Source organism: Leucoraja erinacea, chromosome 2 (genome assembly GCF_028641065.1).
Source record: "Leucoraja erinacea ecotype New England chromosome 2, Leri_hhj_1, whole genome shotgun sequence".
Classification (NCBI taxonomy): domain Eukaryota; kingdom Metazoa; phylum Chordata; class Chondrichthyes; order Rajiformes; family Rajidae; genus Leucoraja; species Leucoraja erinaceus.
The window spans coordinates 37075187-37089738 of NC_073378.1; the positions used below are offsets into that span (position 1 = coordinate 37075187).

The 14552-nt window shown below is 43.9% G+C and overlaps 1 protein-coding gene across 1 annotated transcript; it reads left to right on the forward strand.

Annotated features, from left to right (window-relative positions):
• Nucleotides 1–659: 659 nt before the first annotated feature.
• nrsn1 (neurensin 1) lies at nt 660–13927 on the forward strand. Its single transcript, XM_055654861.1, has 3 exons — nt 660–888; nt 6905–7114; nt 13205–13927. The coding sequence occupies exons 2-3, from the start codon at nt 6926–6928 to the stop codon at nt 13607–13609; spliced, it is 594 nt and encodes a 197-aa protein (XP_055510836.1). The 5' UTR covers nt 660–888; nt 6905–6925; the 3' UTR covers nt 13610–13927.
• The last annotated feature ends 625 nt before the right edge of the window (nt 13928–14552 follow it).

Consider the following 14552-nt stretch of genomic DNA (forward strand, 5'->3'; position numbering starts at 1 on the left):
GACGAGAGGAACATAGGTTTAAGGTGAAGGGGAAAAGATTTAATAGCAATCTGAGGGTTATCTTTTTTACACAAAGGGCGGTGGGTGTATGGAACAAGCTGCTAGAGGAGATAGTTGAGGCAAGACCTATCCCAACGTTTAAGAAACAGTTAGATAGGTACGTGGATTGGACAGGTTACGAGGGATATGGGCCAGGTGGGACTCTGTGTAGCTGGGACATGTTGGCCGTGTGGAGAAGTTGGGCCGAATGGCCTGTTTCCACGCTGTATCTACACGCTGTGACTCTGGCTCGAGAAGAGGAAGAGGTGAAGTTTCAGGTCGAGACCCTTCATCATGTGTGTCTACCTACGGTGTAAACCAGCATCTGCAGTTCTTTCTTGAGGAATGTTTAAGAAAGAACTGCATATGTTGGTTTACACCGTAGATAGACACAGCTGGTGAAGGGTCTCGACCCGAAACTTCACCCATTCCTTCTCTCCAAAGATGCTGCCTGTCCCTCTGAGTTACTCCAGCATTGTGTGTCTACCTTCGAAAAGAAGTGTACCCTTTTAAATGTTGCTGGGGATGACTGTTATGGGGACAGCAAGGAATGGTTCTGTCGTTTGTAAAAGTTTGCATTTGTCAGTTGCGAGGGGCGAGCCCGCCACCGCCCGCCGCCCTTGGTGTTGGGGCCGGCGCCGCCTCCCCGCTCGCCGCCCACCGCATCCACCTGACTGCCGTGCAGAGCGGCACAAGCGCCCAGCGGCTGCCGATCGGAGCCGGAGCCACACGCAACCATGGCACAGCAGCGCTGAGAGCCCGGGCTCCGGCCGCCCACAAGCAAGAGGACAACAGGCAGCTGGCCCTCCGGACAGCGTGCGGACCCGACATATCCAGGACAATTTGCAGGCAAGGCGCACATTTGGAGGGAGGGCTGGGGAGCAAAGTTAAAATAAAGTGGGGAGAAGGTAGAGAGGGAGAGGGAGAGGGAGCGGGAGAGGGAGAGGGAGAGGGAGAAGAAGAAGGTGGGAGGGAGGATAGAGGGAAATGAGAGGGAGCGGGAGAGGGAGGGAGAGAGGAGAGGTAGGGGAGGGAGAGGGAGAGTGAGAGGGGGGAGAGGGAGAGGGAGGGAGAGAGAGAGAGAGAGGGAGAGAGGGAGAGGGAGAGGGAGAAGGAGAGACGGAGAGAGAGAGAGAGGGAGACAGAGAGAGAGAGTGAGAGAGACAGATAGAGAGAGAGAGAAAGAGACTGAGGGGAGGGAGAGAGACAGAGAGAGAGTGAGAGGGGGGGCGAGGGAGAGAGAGAGAGAGGGAGAGGGGGCGAGGGGGCGAGGGAGAGTGAGAGGGGGGAGAGGGCGAGGGAGAGGGCGAGGGAGAGAGACAGATGGAGAGGGAGAGGGAAAGGGAAAGGGAGCGGGAGAGGGAGGGGGAAAGGAGAGGGAGAAGGAGGAAAGCGAAGAGAGAGGAGGGAGAGAAGGGCAGGGGAGGGGAGAGGGCGGGAGGGAAAGGGAGAGTGAGAGAGTGAGAGGAAAGAGAGAGAGGTTGAGAGGGAAGAGAGGGAGGGAGGAGAGGGAAGAGAAGGAGGAGGGAGGGGAGAGGAGAGGGGCTAGGGTGCAGGGGACGGGCCGAATATGCCGGGGGTAAGAGACTGACTGCTCCCTGTCCCTGGCTCGCTGAACCGGGATTGGGTAACCCCCCACCACCCCGCACATAGTCAGCCCGGGCAATGGGCCCTGGTTGCTTTCGGAAGCCTTCTGGCTTCAAGAAAAAAAAACATGATTTAATTAAAAACAAAGCATAGCGCCACTGTTTTTGTAACAAGATATCTATGTATATTTGACCTGTTAGATGCGCCTTCTTACTTTGTTTTTAATGCAGTGCGCAGTTAGATCATTTTGCCCTACAAGGATTGATTTAATATATTTTAAAAAAAGCAAATGGGAACATACTGAAAGTTGAAGGGTATTGTTATTGAGTGTGGAGTCTGTAGACTGCTGGGGTTGGGGTTAGTTTGAACGGCATGTTTGCAGGTGGAGTTTCCACGGCCTCCACCAGCCACAGGGATTGTGGTGTCGAGGTAGTTTTCAGCACCATGGAGAGCAACTGGGAGGCTGGAAGCAAAGATACGCTCCTTGAGTACCTTTGGCTGCAACTATAAGAGCGGAAGAAAGCGTTTGACCGGTAGAAAATCTCACGCCGATTTCACGCCTCGCTGATCTTAATGAGTTGGTTAACCTATGATATGCGTTTGTCGACTGTATTGGCTCGTGTTTAGAATAATGAGAAAGGGGGGCGGGGGGGAGGAGACCACATTGAAACATACAGAGTAGCGAAAGGCTTGGATAAAGTGGATGTGGAGAGGATGTTTCCACTGGTGGGAGAGTCTAGAACCAGAGGTCGTAGCCTCAGAATTGAAGGACGTTCTTTTAGGAAGGAGACGAGGAGAAATGTCTTTAGTCAGAGGGTGGTGAATCTGTGGAATTCTTTGCAGTGAAGAAAGCGAATGGTATGTTAGCATTCATAGCAAAAGGATTTGAGTATAGGAGCAGGGAGGTTCTACTGCAGTTGTACAAGGTCTTGGTGAGACCACATCTGGAGTATTGCGTACAGTTTTGGTCTCCAAATCTGAGGAAGGACATTATTGCCATAGAGGGAGTGCAGAGAAGGTTCACCAGACTGATTCCTGGGATGTCAGGACTTTCATATGAGGAAAGACTGGATAGACTCGGCTTGTACTCACTAGAATTTAGGAGATTGAAGGGGGATCTTATAGAAACTTACAACATTCTTAAGGGGTTGGACAGGCTAGATGCAGGAAGATTGTTCCCGATGTTGGGGAAGTCCAGGACAAGGGGTCACAGCTTAAGGATAGAGGGGAAATCCTTTAGGACCGAGATGAGAAAACATTTTTCACACAGAGAGTGGTGAATCTCTGGAACTCTCTTCCACAGAAGGTAGTTGAGGTCAGTTCATTGGCTATATTTAAGAGGGAGTTAGATGTGGCCCTTGTGGCTAAAGGGATCAGGGGGCACGGAGAGAAGGCAGGTACGGGATACTGAGTTGGATGATCAGCCATGATCATATTGAATGGTGGTGCAGGCTCGAAGGGCCGAATGGCCTACTCCTGCACCTATGTTCTATGTTTCTATGTTTCTAAGGCTGTAGAGGCCAAATCAGTGGATATTTTTTAAGGCAGAGAGATAGATTCTTGATTAGTACGGGTGTCAGAGGTTATGAGAAGAAGGCAGGAGAATGGGGTTAGGAGGGAGAGATAGATCAGCCGTGATTGAATGGCGGAGTAGACAATGGGCTGGATGGCCGAATTCCTCACGACCTTATGACCTTAAGAAACATAAGCCAGATGTAGCTGTGGTGGAGATGCACCCAGTTTCAGGAGTTGTGAATTGCAAGGAATATTGACTGATTAAGTTTGGAGGCAATAAATAAGGAATTATCCCTGAGAAATCAAGATAAAATTCAGTAGTCTACTACAGAGGTGGGAAAAGATGGTCTTGACGATGGAGTTAGATTCAAGAAGGCCGACCTTAAAGGTTTAGCCTTGAAGGAAAGTCAAGTATCTAGAGAGTTTAGAAAGGAGATTCAAGAAAATAAGCTAGTTTGCAGACTTTATTTTTAAATGGTCAAACAGACTCCAATCTATTTCTCATTAGTCAAAAGAATAACAGTGGTTGCGAGAAGGTAGAATTACTGTCATTGTCATTACTGTCATGCTGTGAGTGGATGTTGATTCTACACATATATAATTTGGAGTCAACTAGGATACCCCTCCCCCCCCCCGCCCAAGCAACCAGTAATATAACCAGTAATATAACTAGCAAAATCCATTAATTTAAAATAAATTGAAATGTGAGAAAAAGTGAACATATTGTTCTGCAGGTGTGGATTGCGAGGAAAATGGTAGTCTTCATAGATGTTGTGGGGATTTCAGTGTGTGTACATAGAGTCATAGTCATACAGCATCGAACCAGGTCCTTCAGCCCAATTTGTCCATACTGACCAAGATGCCTCATATTTGCTAGTCTGCATTTGGCCCTTATCCCTGTAAACTTTTAAAGGTTGACATAGACAGGTGTGCAAGTGTCTTTTAAATATTGTTATTGTACCTGCTTCAACTACTTTCACTGGAGCTCATTCCGTAACCCCACCACCCTCTGAGTTGCCCCCCTTTCACCTTAAACCTATGTTCTCTGGGTCTTGATACCCATTACCCTGGGTGAAAGATGCTGTGCATTCACCCTATCAATTTCCCATGATTTTATACACCTCTATAAGATCACCCCTTCACCTCCTGCACTACAAGGATTAAAGTAATGGCTTGCCCAATCTCTCCCAATATGCTCAGACACCCAAATCCTGGCAACATCTTCGTAAATCTTCTCTACACTCTTTCCAACTTATTGATATTATTCCTGTAAGGAGGTTGACCAAAACTGAACATAATACTCCAGCTGCACCCTCGCCAGTGTATTCTGCAACTGAATGATGGATAATGTGCCAAATGCCTTCTTTACTACTTACGATCTGCTCATAATTTGGTATGGCAGCTGGAAACCAGTGCCATAATTGTGAAGGAGAAGTATTTAGGACATACCTCTTTGTGAGAACTATATATTTCAATTCATATTAACAAAGTGGACAGTGTGTAGGAAGCAACAACAGATGCTGTTTACACCAAAGATAGACACAAATGCTGGAGTAACTCAACGGGACAGGCAGCATCTCTGCATTGAAGGAATGGGTGACGTTTTGGGTCGAGACACAAACTAAATGGACAGGTCAGATCAAAAATGTCCAAATTGGTTGCAGCCAAGCATCTTGCCAAACACAGACTATATTTGGATTTGCCATTTGACTCGTGTACAATCGAAATCACATACCATTCATCCACCAGAGGCAAGAGGCAATGTCACAGTATATTCAGTTTTAAAATGTAGTCATTACAATCAAGCTAAAGCATTGATAATATCCTTTGCTTGCATATTTTGCTTTCATATTTGCTTTCATAATATCCTTTACTTTGCATTGTACAAAATGAAAACCAGCATTACATGTTCCTGAAGATAGACACAAAGTTAGACACAAAATGCTGGAGTAACTCTACGGGACAGAAGGCATCTCTGAAGAGAAGGAATGGGTGATGTTTCGCGTCGAGACTGAAGAAGGGTCTTGACCCAAAACGTCACCCATTCTTTCTACACAGAGATGCTGCCTTGAGTTACTCCAGCATCTGTGTCTATCTTTGGTGTAAACCAGCATCTGCAGTTGCTTCATACACAGATGCTGTCTGTCCCGCTGAGTTACTCCAGCATTTTGTGTCTATCTTCGGTTTAAATCAGCATCTGCAGTTCCTTCCTACACATAAGACACAAAGTGCTGGAGTAACTCAGCAGGTCAGGCAGCATCATTTGATTCTTTGTTTCTACATTACATATTCTGAGTTAGCCCATGATTATTTTTAATATATTGCCAAATGTTTATCTTTCTCTTTATTGCCCTGAAGTAATAACAAGAAAAACTCTGTAAATAATCTTATGATATACAATCTATTTCCACATGAAGAAACAGATTGGCTGGCCTTTAGTTGCAAGGTTAGCTAACATGGTCATTAGTCTTCGGATACACATTAGCAGTTCAGAGTCAGAGTTAAAATAATTAATTCTTGGAAAATCCATAATATTATTTATGTCAATTGATGTGCAAAGTGAAAATATTTTATTCTACTTATGGATCATCGTTCAGACCAGACTTACAATCAATGACTCCATCTGCACTTCACATTGCCTTGGCCAAGTAGACAACATCAAAGACTTGTCCCCCATTGGTCATTTCTTCTTCTCCCTCCTCCTATCCAGCAGAAGATAAAAGCTTGAAAGCACGCATCACCAGACCCAGGAGCAGCTTGTTCCCTTCTGTTATCAGGCTTCTAAATGGTCCTTCCATAAGCTAGGGTACTGCCCGATTCACCTCCATCCCACAGTTGACATTGGACTTTGTTTGTGGAACTGATGCACTACTGAGAACAATATTCTGCACTCTGTATCTTCCCATTATCTCTATCTATTGTACTTGGATTTGACTAGATTGTATTTATGCATGGTTCATTCAGTTCACAAGTTATAGCAGAATTAGTCCATTCGGCCCATCAAGTCTACTCCGCCATTCAATTATGACTGATCTATCTTTCTCTCTTAGCCCCGTTTTCCTGCCTTCTCCCCATAACCCCTGATACCAGTACTAATCAGGAAATTGATTTTTCTTAGGTACACAAAAAAACTGGAGAAACTCAGCGGGTGCAGCAGCATCTATGGAGCGAAGGAAATAGGCAATGTTTCGGGCTGAAACCCTTCTTCAGACCCGAAACATTGCCTATTTCCTTCACTCCATAGATGCTGCTGCACCCGCTGAGTTTCTCCAGCTTTTTTGTGTACCTTCGATTTTCCAGCATCTGCAGTTCCTTCTTAAACACAATTGATTTTTCTTGATTGATTTTCCACCGTAGGTGCAACATTAGAGTTGCTGCCTTACAGTGCTTGCAGCACCAGAGACCCGGGTTCGATCCTGACTAAGGGTGCTGTCTGTACAGAGTTTGTACGCTCTCCCCATGCGCGCATGGGTTTTCTCCGAGATCTTCGGTTTCCTCCCACACTCCATGGTATATCTAATCTGTTTGGGCAGCATGCAAAACAAAGCTTTTCACTGTACTTCGGTACATGTGACAATAAGAAACTTAAACCTAAACATTGATACTGGAAGAAGAACAAACACATGGATTTTCATACACAAGAGCAATGAATGGATTTTATGAATTTTGATTTAATTATTGAACCTTATCAGCCAACTATATTGGATGGACTATTGAAAGTAGCATACGTACTGACCAAAAATAAATTTGTGATGATTTACAGTTTGAAATGCAGCTGTAAAAGATGAGTCTGTGTGCTGAGATCTGCCAGTTTCCGAACTCTAACCATGGTGCAGATGCAATACGCCAGCGTTATGGAGTTCGATCATATCTGCACCAGTTCTATGAAGACTGCACAGCATCCATCTGGGAGCATGAGGACAATTTTCAGATTAAGAGGTCCCCAAATAGATGGAGCTCCATCTTCTGGAAGGTATGCGCGATAATTGTTTTCAATAATCGGTCTTTACTGGACTTTAACTTGCACTGCATGTCATTCCCATTGTGCCACTGAAATAAATTAATTTTAACTGCAGCCTTGTTGGGCTGATTCCTAATTGGTAATAATTAATAATTAATGACATGATGTATGGTGTCATTCAATGCTTGAGGCCCAGAAGGGTAATGTTGAAACCATGAAGAGGTTTCACTCCCACAGTGGTGCTGGTTCTGCTGGTAGAACTGTTGCCTCACAGCACTAGAGGCCCAGGCTCAATCCTGACCTCGGGTGCAGTCTGTGTGCAGTTGCACGCTTTCCCTGTGTCACGTGAGTTTCCTCCTTCCTTGTGCTTTGCTTTCCTCCCACATCCCAAAGACGTGCAGATTTGTAGGTAAATTGGTCTCTGTAAATTGCCCTTGGTGTATAGGGAGCGCACACATAAGTGCGAGAACATAGAACTAGAGTGCACAGATGCTCAATGATAAGCAGACTCGAGGGGTTGAAGGGCCTATTTCCATGCTGCATCTAATATCAAACCAATATCAAATTGATATTGAGGATGTAACTAGGAAAATGGACAAGGGGGAGCCAGTGGACGTAGTGTACCTGGACTTTCAGAATGCCTTTGATAAGGTCCCACATAGGAGATTAGTGGGTAAAATTAGAGTGCATGGTATTGGGGGTAGGGTACTGACATGGATAGAAAATTGGGTGGCAGACAGGAAACAAAGAGTAGGGATTAACGGGTCCCTTTCAGAATGGCAGGTAGTGACTAGTGGGGTGCCGCAAGGCTCGGTGCTGGGACTGCAGCTATTTACAATATACATTAATGATTTAGATGAAGGGATTAAAAGTAACATTAGCAAATTTGCAGATGTCTTAAAGCTGGGTGGCAGTGTGAACTGTGAGGAGGATGCTATGTGGATGCTGGGTTACTTGGACAGGTTGGGTGAGTGGGCAGATGCATGGCAGATGCAGTTTAATGTGGATAAATGTGAGGTTATCCACTTTGGTGGTAAAAACAGGAAAACAGATTATTATCTAAATGGTGTCAAGTTAGGAAAAGGGGAAGTACAATGAGATCTGGGTGTCCTTGTACATCAGTCACTGAAAGTAAGCATGCAGGTACAGCAGGCAGTGAAGAAAGCAAATGGCATGTTGGCCTTCATAACACGAGGAGTTGAGTATAGGAGCAAAGAGGTCCTTCTGCAATTATACAGGGCCCTGGTGAGACCACACATGGAGTATTGTGTTTAGTTTTGGTCTCCAAAATTGAGGAAGGACATTCTTGCAATTGAGGGAAGGCAGCATAGGTTCACCAGGTTAATTCCCGTGATGGCGGGACTGTCATATATTAAAAGAATGGAGAGACTGGGCTTGTATAAACTGGAATTTAGGATGAGAGGGGATCTTATTGAAACATATAAGATTATTAAGGGATTGGAGCCGCTCGAGGCAGGAAACATGTTCCCGATGTTGGGCGAGTCCAGAACCAGGGGCCACAGTTTAAGAATAAGGGGTAGGCCATTTAGAACTGAGATGAGGAAAAACTTTCTCACTCAGAGAGTTGTGAACCTGTAGAATTCTCTGTCTCAGAAGGCAATGGAGGCCGATTCTCTGGATGCTTTTAAGAGAGAGTTAGATAGAACTCTTAAAGATAGCAGTCAAGGGATATGGTGAGAAGGCAGGAACGGGGTACTGATTGTGGATCATCAGCCATGATCACAGTGAATGGCGGTGCTGCCTCGAAGGGCCGAATAGCCTACTCCTGCACCTATTATCTGTTGTCTATGGTCTATTGTCTACAATTCAAATCAGATAGTAAATTGAATTGTTTACATTTATTATTTTTTCTGCTTTGTCCATTTTATCTCTCTTCAAATCTAAATCATTCTTTGGTCTGCTTCCCCATTTCCTCCTCAATTGCTTGTCGAGTCTTATTGTTTAAATTGGTTAAGGAAAAATTCAATAGCCTCTATGATCCAGGGGTCTGTGGAGCTGCTTTGACTTTGCTGTGTCATTACCAATTCATGATTTCAGCTGTCCACAATGCAGTGTGCTTAGAATGAAAAGATCATATATATTTTTAAAAATCCAATTCACAGCACGCTCACCAAGAGATGTGCTGCATAACAATTTCTGGACCCACTGGGATATTTATGTGTTAAAAATGTTAAATATTTGTGCATTTCTTACAAATGTCAGCTGCCAGTTGTTATGCTTTTGGTACACCGACGTTTTTAGCCATCATAGATTTCTATGCAGTTGTATTATTGTTTAGTTTTAGAGACACAGCACGGAAACATGCCTTTCAGCTCACTGAGTCTGCGTCAACCAGCACATCAACACTATCCTACACACACACTAGGGACAATTTTACATTTATACGAAGCCAATTAACCTACAAACCTTTACCTTTGGAGTGTGGGAGGAAACCGGAGATCTCGGAGAAAACTCACGTGGTCACAGGGAGAACGTATACATTCCGTACAGACAGCACCCATAGTCGGGATCGAACCTGGGTCTCCAGCGCTGCGAGTGCTGTAAGACAGCAACTCTACCGCTGCACCACCATGCCACCCTCCTAACCATGGTTGTACAGCCGTACTTTCTTTTCACATTTCCAAGCTTTTCAGTCTGTTCTGCAGTGAGAATCTTCCACTCCATCCAATCCTAATTCCCTGTTTTACAAATGGCTACTTTATGCTATTTAGAAACATAGAAACATTGAAAATAAATGCAGGAGTAGGCTATTCGGCCCTTCGAGCCAGCACCAACATTCAATATGATCTTGGCTGATCATCCAAAATCAGTACCTCGTTCCTGCTTTCTCTCCATATCCCGTGATTCCATTAGCCCAAAGAGCTATATCTAACTATTTTGAGAATACATCCAGTGAATTGCCCTCCACTGCATTCTGTGGCACAGAATACCACAGATTCACAACTCTCTGGGTGAAAAAGTATTCTCATCTCAGTCCTAAATGGCCTACCCCTTATTCTTAAATAAGGTTACCCCTGGTTCTGGACTCCCCCAACATCAGGAACATTTTTCCTGCATCTAGCCTGTCTAATCCCTGAAGAATTTTATATGCTTCTATAAGATCCCTTCTCATCTTTCTAAATTCCAGTGAATACAAGCCCAGTTGATCCATTATTTCATCATATGTCAGTCCCTCCAACCCGAGAATTAACCTGGTGAACCTACACTGCATTCCCTCAATAGCAAGAATGTCACTCTTCAAATTTGGAGAACAAAACTGAACACAATATTCCAGGTGTGGTCTCACCAGTCCCTGTACAACTGCAGTAGGACCTCCTTGCTCCTATACTCAAATCCTCTCGCTATGAAGGCCAGCATGCCATTTGCTTTCTTCACTGTCTGCTGTACCTGTATGCTTACTTTCAATACCCAGTATGTAACTGAACTGATTGCACAAACTGACAAGTGTCTTAATCAATATTTATAATTACTCAATGAAATGAACCTGGTCAGATCAGTTTTGTTTATTACAATTGCAGTTTAGTTTATTGTCGCGTGTACCGAGGTACAGTGAAAAGCTTTTGTTGCGTGGTATCCAGTCAACAGAAAGACAATACATGTTTACGATCAAGTCATTTACAGTGTATAGATACATGATAAGAGAATAACGTTTAGTGCAAGGTAGAGTCAGTAAAGTCCGATCAAGGATAGTCCGAGGTTAGACAAAAATGCTGGAGAAACTCAGCGGGTGAGGCAGCATCTATGGAGCGAAGGAATAAGTGACATTTCGGGTCAAGACCATTCTTCAGACTGATGTGGTGGGGAGGGGGGAGGGCGGGAAGAAGAGGACTAATGATAGTCCGAGGGTCACCAGTGAGGTAGATAGTAGTTCAGCACTGCTCTCTGGTTGTGATTGGGTGGTTCGGTTGCCTGATAACAGCTGTGAAGAAACTGTCCCTCAATCTGGAGGTGTGTGTTTTCACACTTCTATATCTTTCACCTCATGGGAGAGGGGACAAAGAGAGCTCAAGTATTTTGACCACTCATTAAATTGCCAGTGTATGATGGGACTTTTGCAATATCTTGAAGACTCAAATCTTTGTTCATTGCGCTAAAATTCTCATTAGATCTTGTTGCTTGGACGTATACGTTGATGGGATGCTAAATTTGCAGATGACAACAAGTTTGCTGGACAGTGAGAAAGCATACAGCGGGATATAGATCAGCTACTAAAATGAGCTAAATAAATGGCAGATGAAGTTTAATCAGAGCAAGTGTGAGCTGTTGACTTTGGGAGGTTGGATATAAAGAAAAAATATACAATTGATGGCATGACCTTTAACAGATTGATGTACAGAAGGATCTTGGAGTCCAAGTCCATAACTCCCTGAAAATGGCAACACAAGTAGATAGAGTGGTAAGGAAAGCATCTGGTATGCTTGCCTTCACTGGTCAGAGCATTGAGTATAAGAGTCAGGAAGTCATGACACAACTTTATATTATTTTGGTTAGGCTGCATCTAGAGTATTGCGTGCAGTTCTGGTCACCCCATTACTAGAAGGATGGAAGGTGCATTGGAGGTTTATAAGAATGATGCCTGGATTATGGAGTATTAGCTACTGGGAGAGATCTGATGGATTGTTTTCCTTGAAATGCAATGAGGGGCAGTGGCGGTACATAAAATAATGAGCGGCATATATAAGGTAGACAGTTTATTCCAAGTATAGACTGGGCAAGGCTATGCCCGGCAAGGCCAGCAGCATAATCAAGGATGAGTCGCACCCTGGCCCCTCTCTCTTCTCCCCTCTCCCATCACGCAAGAGGTATAGAAGTGTGAAAACGCATACTTCCAGATTCAGGGACAGTTTCTACCCAGGTGTAACCAGGTAACTGATTAATTCTACTACAACTAGAGAGCAGTCCTGATCTACTATCTACCTGATTGGAGACACTCGGACTATCTTTGATCGGACTTTACTGGACTGTCTTGCAATCAGCATTATTCACGTTATTCCCTTTATCATGTACTGTAATCATGTATTGCCTTTCCGCTGACTGGTTAACATGCAACAAAGGTTTTTCACTGTACCTCGATGCATGTGACAAAAAAACAAACTAAATAAAACTAGATATATCAAAATATAGAGGGCACATCTTTACGATGTAAGGGGCGAAGTTTAAAGGAGATGTGCGAGGAAAGTGTTTTACACTGAGGGTGGAGAGTACATGGAACACCCTGCCAGGGGTGGTGATGCAGTCAGATACAATAGTGGCATTTAAGAGACTTTTAGATAGGCACATGGATATGCAGGGAATGTAGATATAGGGATTATGTGCAGGCAGACAGAGTTGATCATGGCATTATGTCTGGTGGAGACATTGTGGGCTGAAGAGTCTGATCCTCCACTGTACTATATTATGTTATAGAGTGATACAATGTGGAAACAGGCCCTTCAGCCCAACTTGCCCACACCAGCCAACATGTCCCAGCTACACCATTCCCACCTGCCCACGTTTGGTCCATATCCCTCCAAACTTGTCCTATCCATCTACCTGTCTAACTGTTTCTTATACGTTGGGATAGTCCCAGCCTCATCTACCTCCTCTGGCAGCTTGTTCCATACCCCCACCACCCTTTGTGTGAAACAGTTATCCCTCAAATTCCTATTAAATCTCGACTCCTGGCAACATCTTCGTAATGTTCCATGTATTTGATTTTGCGTAAATGTTTTGCAACACAAAATGATTTCAATCTGCTGTTTTCCTTGAGTTGGGAAGGTGATTTACGTCTCAAGTTACCAATGGATTAAGGCATTACACATTTCATTTACATTTGAACATAGACCAACAAAGATGTAAATTATCATAATTGCATGAATACAGAGGAGACCTTGTCGGGAAAAATAGGTCAGTTGGCCTTTTAAGCCAGATTTAAAATGTTAATTGCTATGTACTTCACTGAACAAGCTGTAAATCCGAGCTGGTAATGTGGAATTGGCAGTACGTGTGAGTTTATAACTGCTAACCGTCTTGATGTATTGAGGTTTTTAAAATCATGAATCATAAATCAACGCTGTAAATTGCTTTGTAATGATTTCGCAGGTTGGGCTGATTGCCGGGACAGCCATGCTTCTCATAGGATTGGTGGTGATTGCAACTGGCTATTTGGTGCCACCCAAGATTGAAGCATTCGGAGAGGAAGAGGAGGATTTTCTGGTGGTGGATGGGCGGGCCGTCCAGTTCAACATGGCACTGGATATTTGCAAGCTGGCAGGCGCCATCCTCTTCTGCATTGGCGGCATAGTGATGGCCATCTGTCTCCTAATGTCCGCCTTTGCCACGAGTTACTCCAAAGAAGAAAAATATCTGCAGCAGAGGTTCAAGGAACGGATAGCGGAAACCCAGACCTCGACCAAACCCATCACCAAAGCACCTGCCCCAGGTGACCATAAAATCCCAATCACCTTATCCAAAGTACACAACGTGCAGCCTACATCAGAGACCTGAAGTGTAAATATTAGATGTTGCATAAGTTGTAAATTAGCTACACCAGACCAAGTCTTTTTAAATGTTTTACCATATTTTTATAGCAATTTAGAGGCAGTTCGTGTATCCATCTACTACATTTTAGATTCATGCCTTTCTTCAGTAAGTTAATCATGTAAGAATCTCAAATGTGAGATTTTGATGTTTTAATCTTATGGTACAATCTCCTGAAAGCTGTAACTTGCAGATGATTTGTCTCCAAAGTGTAATGGCTTTTAAGTGTATTTGAAATGAATAAACATATGGTTGAGTGATAACTGAGTTAAAATATGAATTTTACTTTTTTCCCATTTCTCTTTATCACACAAGGGCTTTATTTTTTCATGTTTATTTTTTATTTGTTAATGAAAACATTTAAGAAACATTTAAACATGTACATGGATAGGACAGGTATAGAGTGATATGGGCCAAACGCAGACAGGTGGGACGAGTGTAGGCGTGACATGAAGCCAGCATGGGCAATTTGGGCGGAAGGGCCTGTTTCCATGCTTTAAGACTCTATGACTCCATGATAAAATGCCTCAATATGTTGCACTTCTTTCAGAGTTAACTGGAAATGCAGAATTAAATCTGTGACATGTAAATATAACCATATAACCATATAGCCATTACAGCACGGAAACAGGCCATCTCGGCCCTACAAGTCCATGCCGAACAATTTTTTTTTCCCCTTAGTCACTATTTTGTCCTGTTGGATAACACAAGTGAGCAGTGCAAGTACTAAAGTGTTGCTAATGTGTTGGTTGGTCTCACATTAATAAAACATTAGCAGCTGGCTTAAAGCATCACACTGAGACAGATGAGAAAACCCTTATAAATAATGCCTAACCTTCAATGCTAACATGGAGTAGATGGACCAGCATTTCCCCAATGACTGTCCCGTTTTGTTCGCACAAATACCTGA

Bases quoted from the DNA above. Each gene is read 5' to 3' on its own strand.
- nrsn1 (XM_055654861.1), top strand. From the start codon at position 6,926: ATGAGTCTGTGTGCTGAGATCTGCCAGTTTCCGAACTCTAACCATGGT. The intron at 7,115-13,204 runs GTATGCGCGATA...ATGATTTCGCAG, and splicing joins GGAGCTCCATCTTCTGGAAG to GTTGGGCTGATTGCCGGGAC.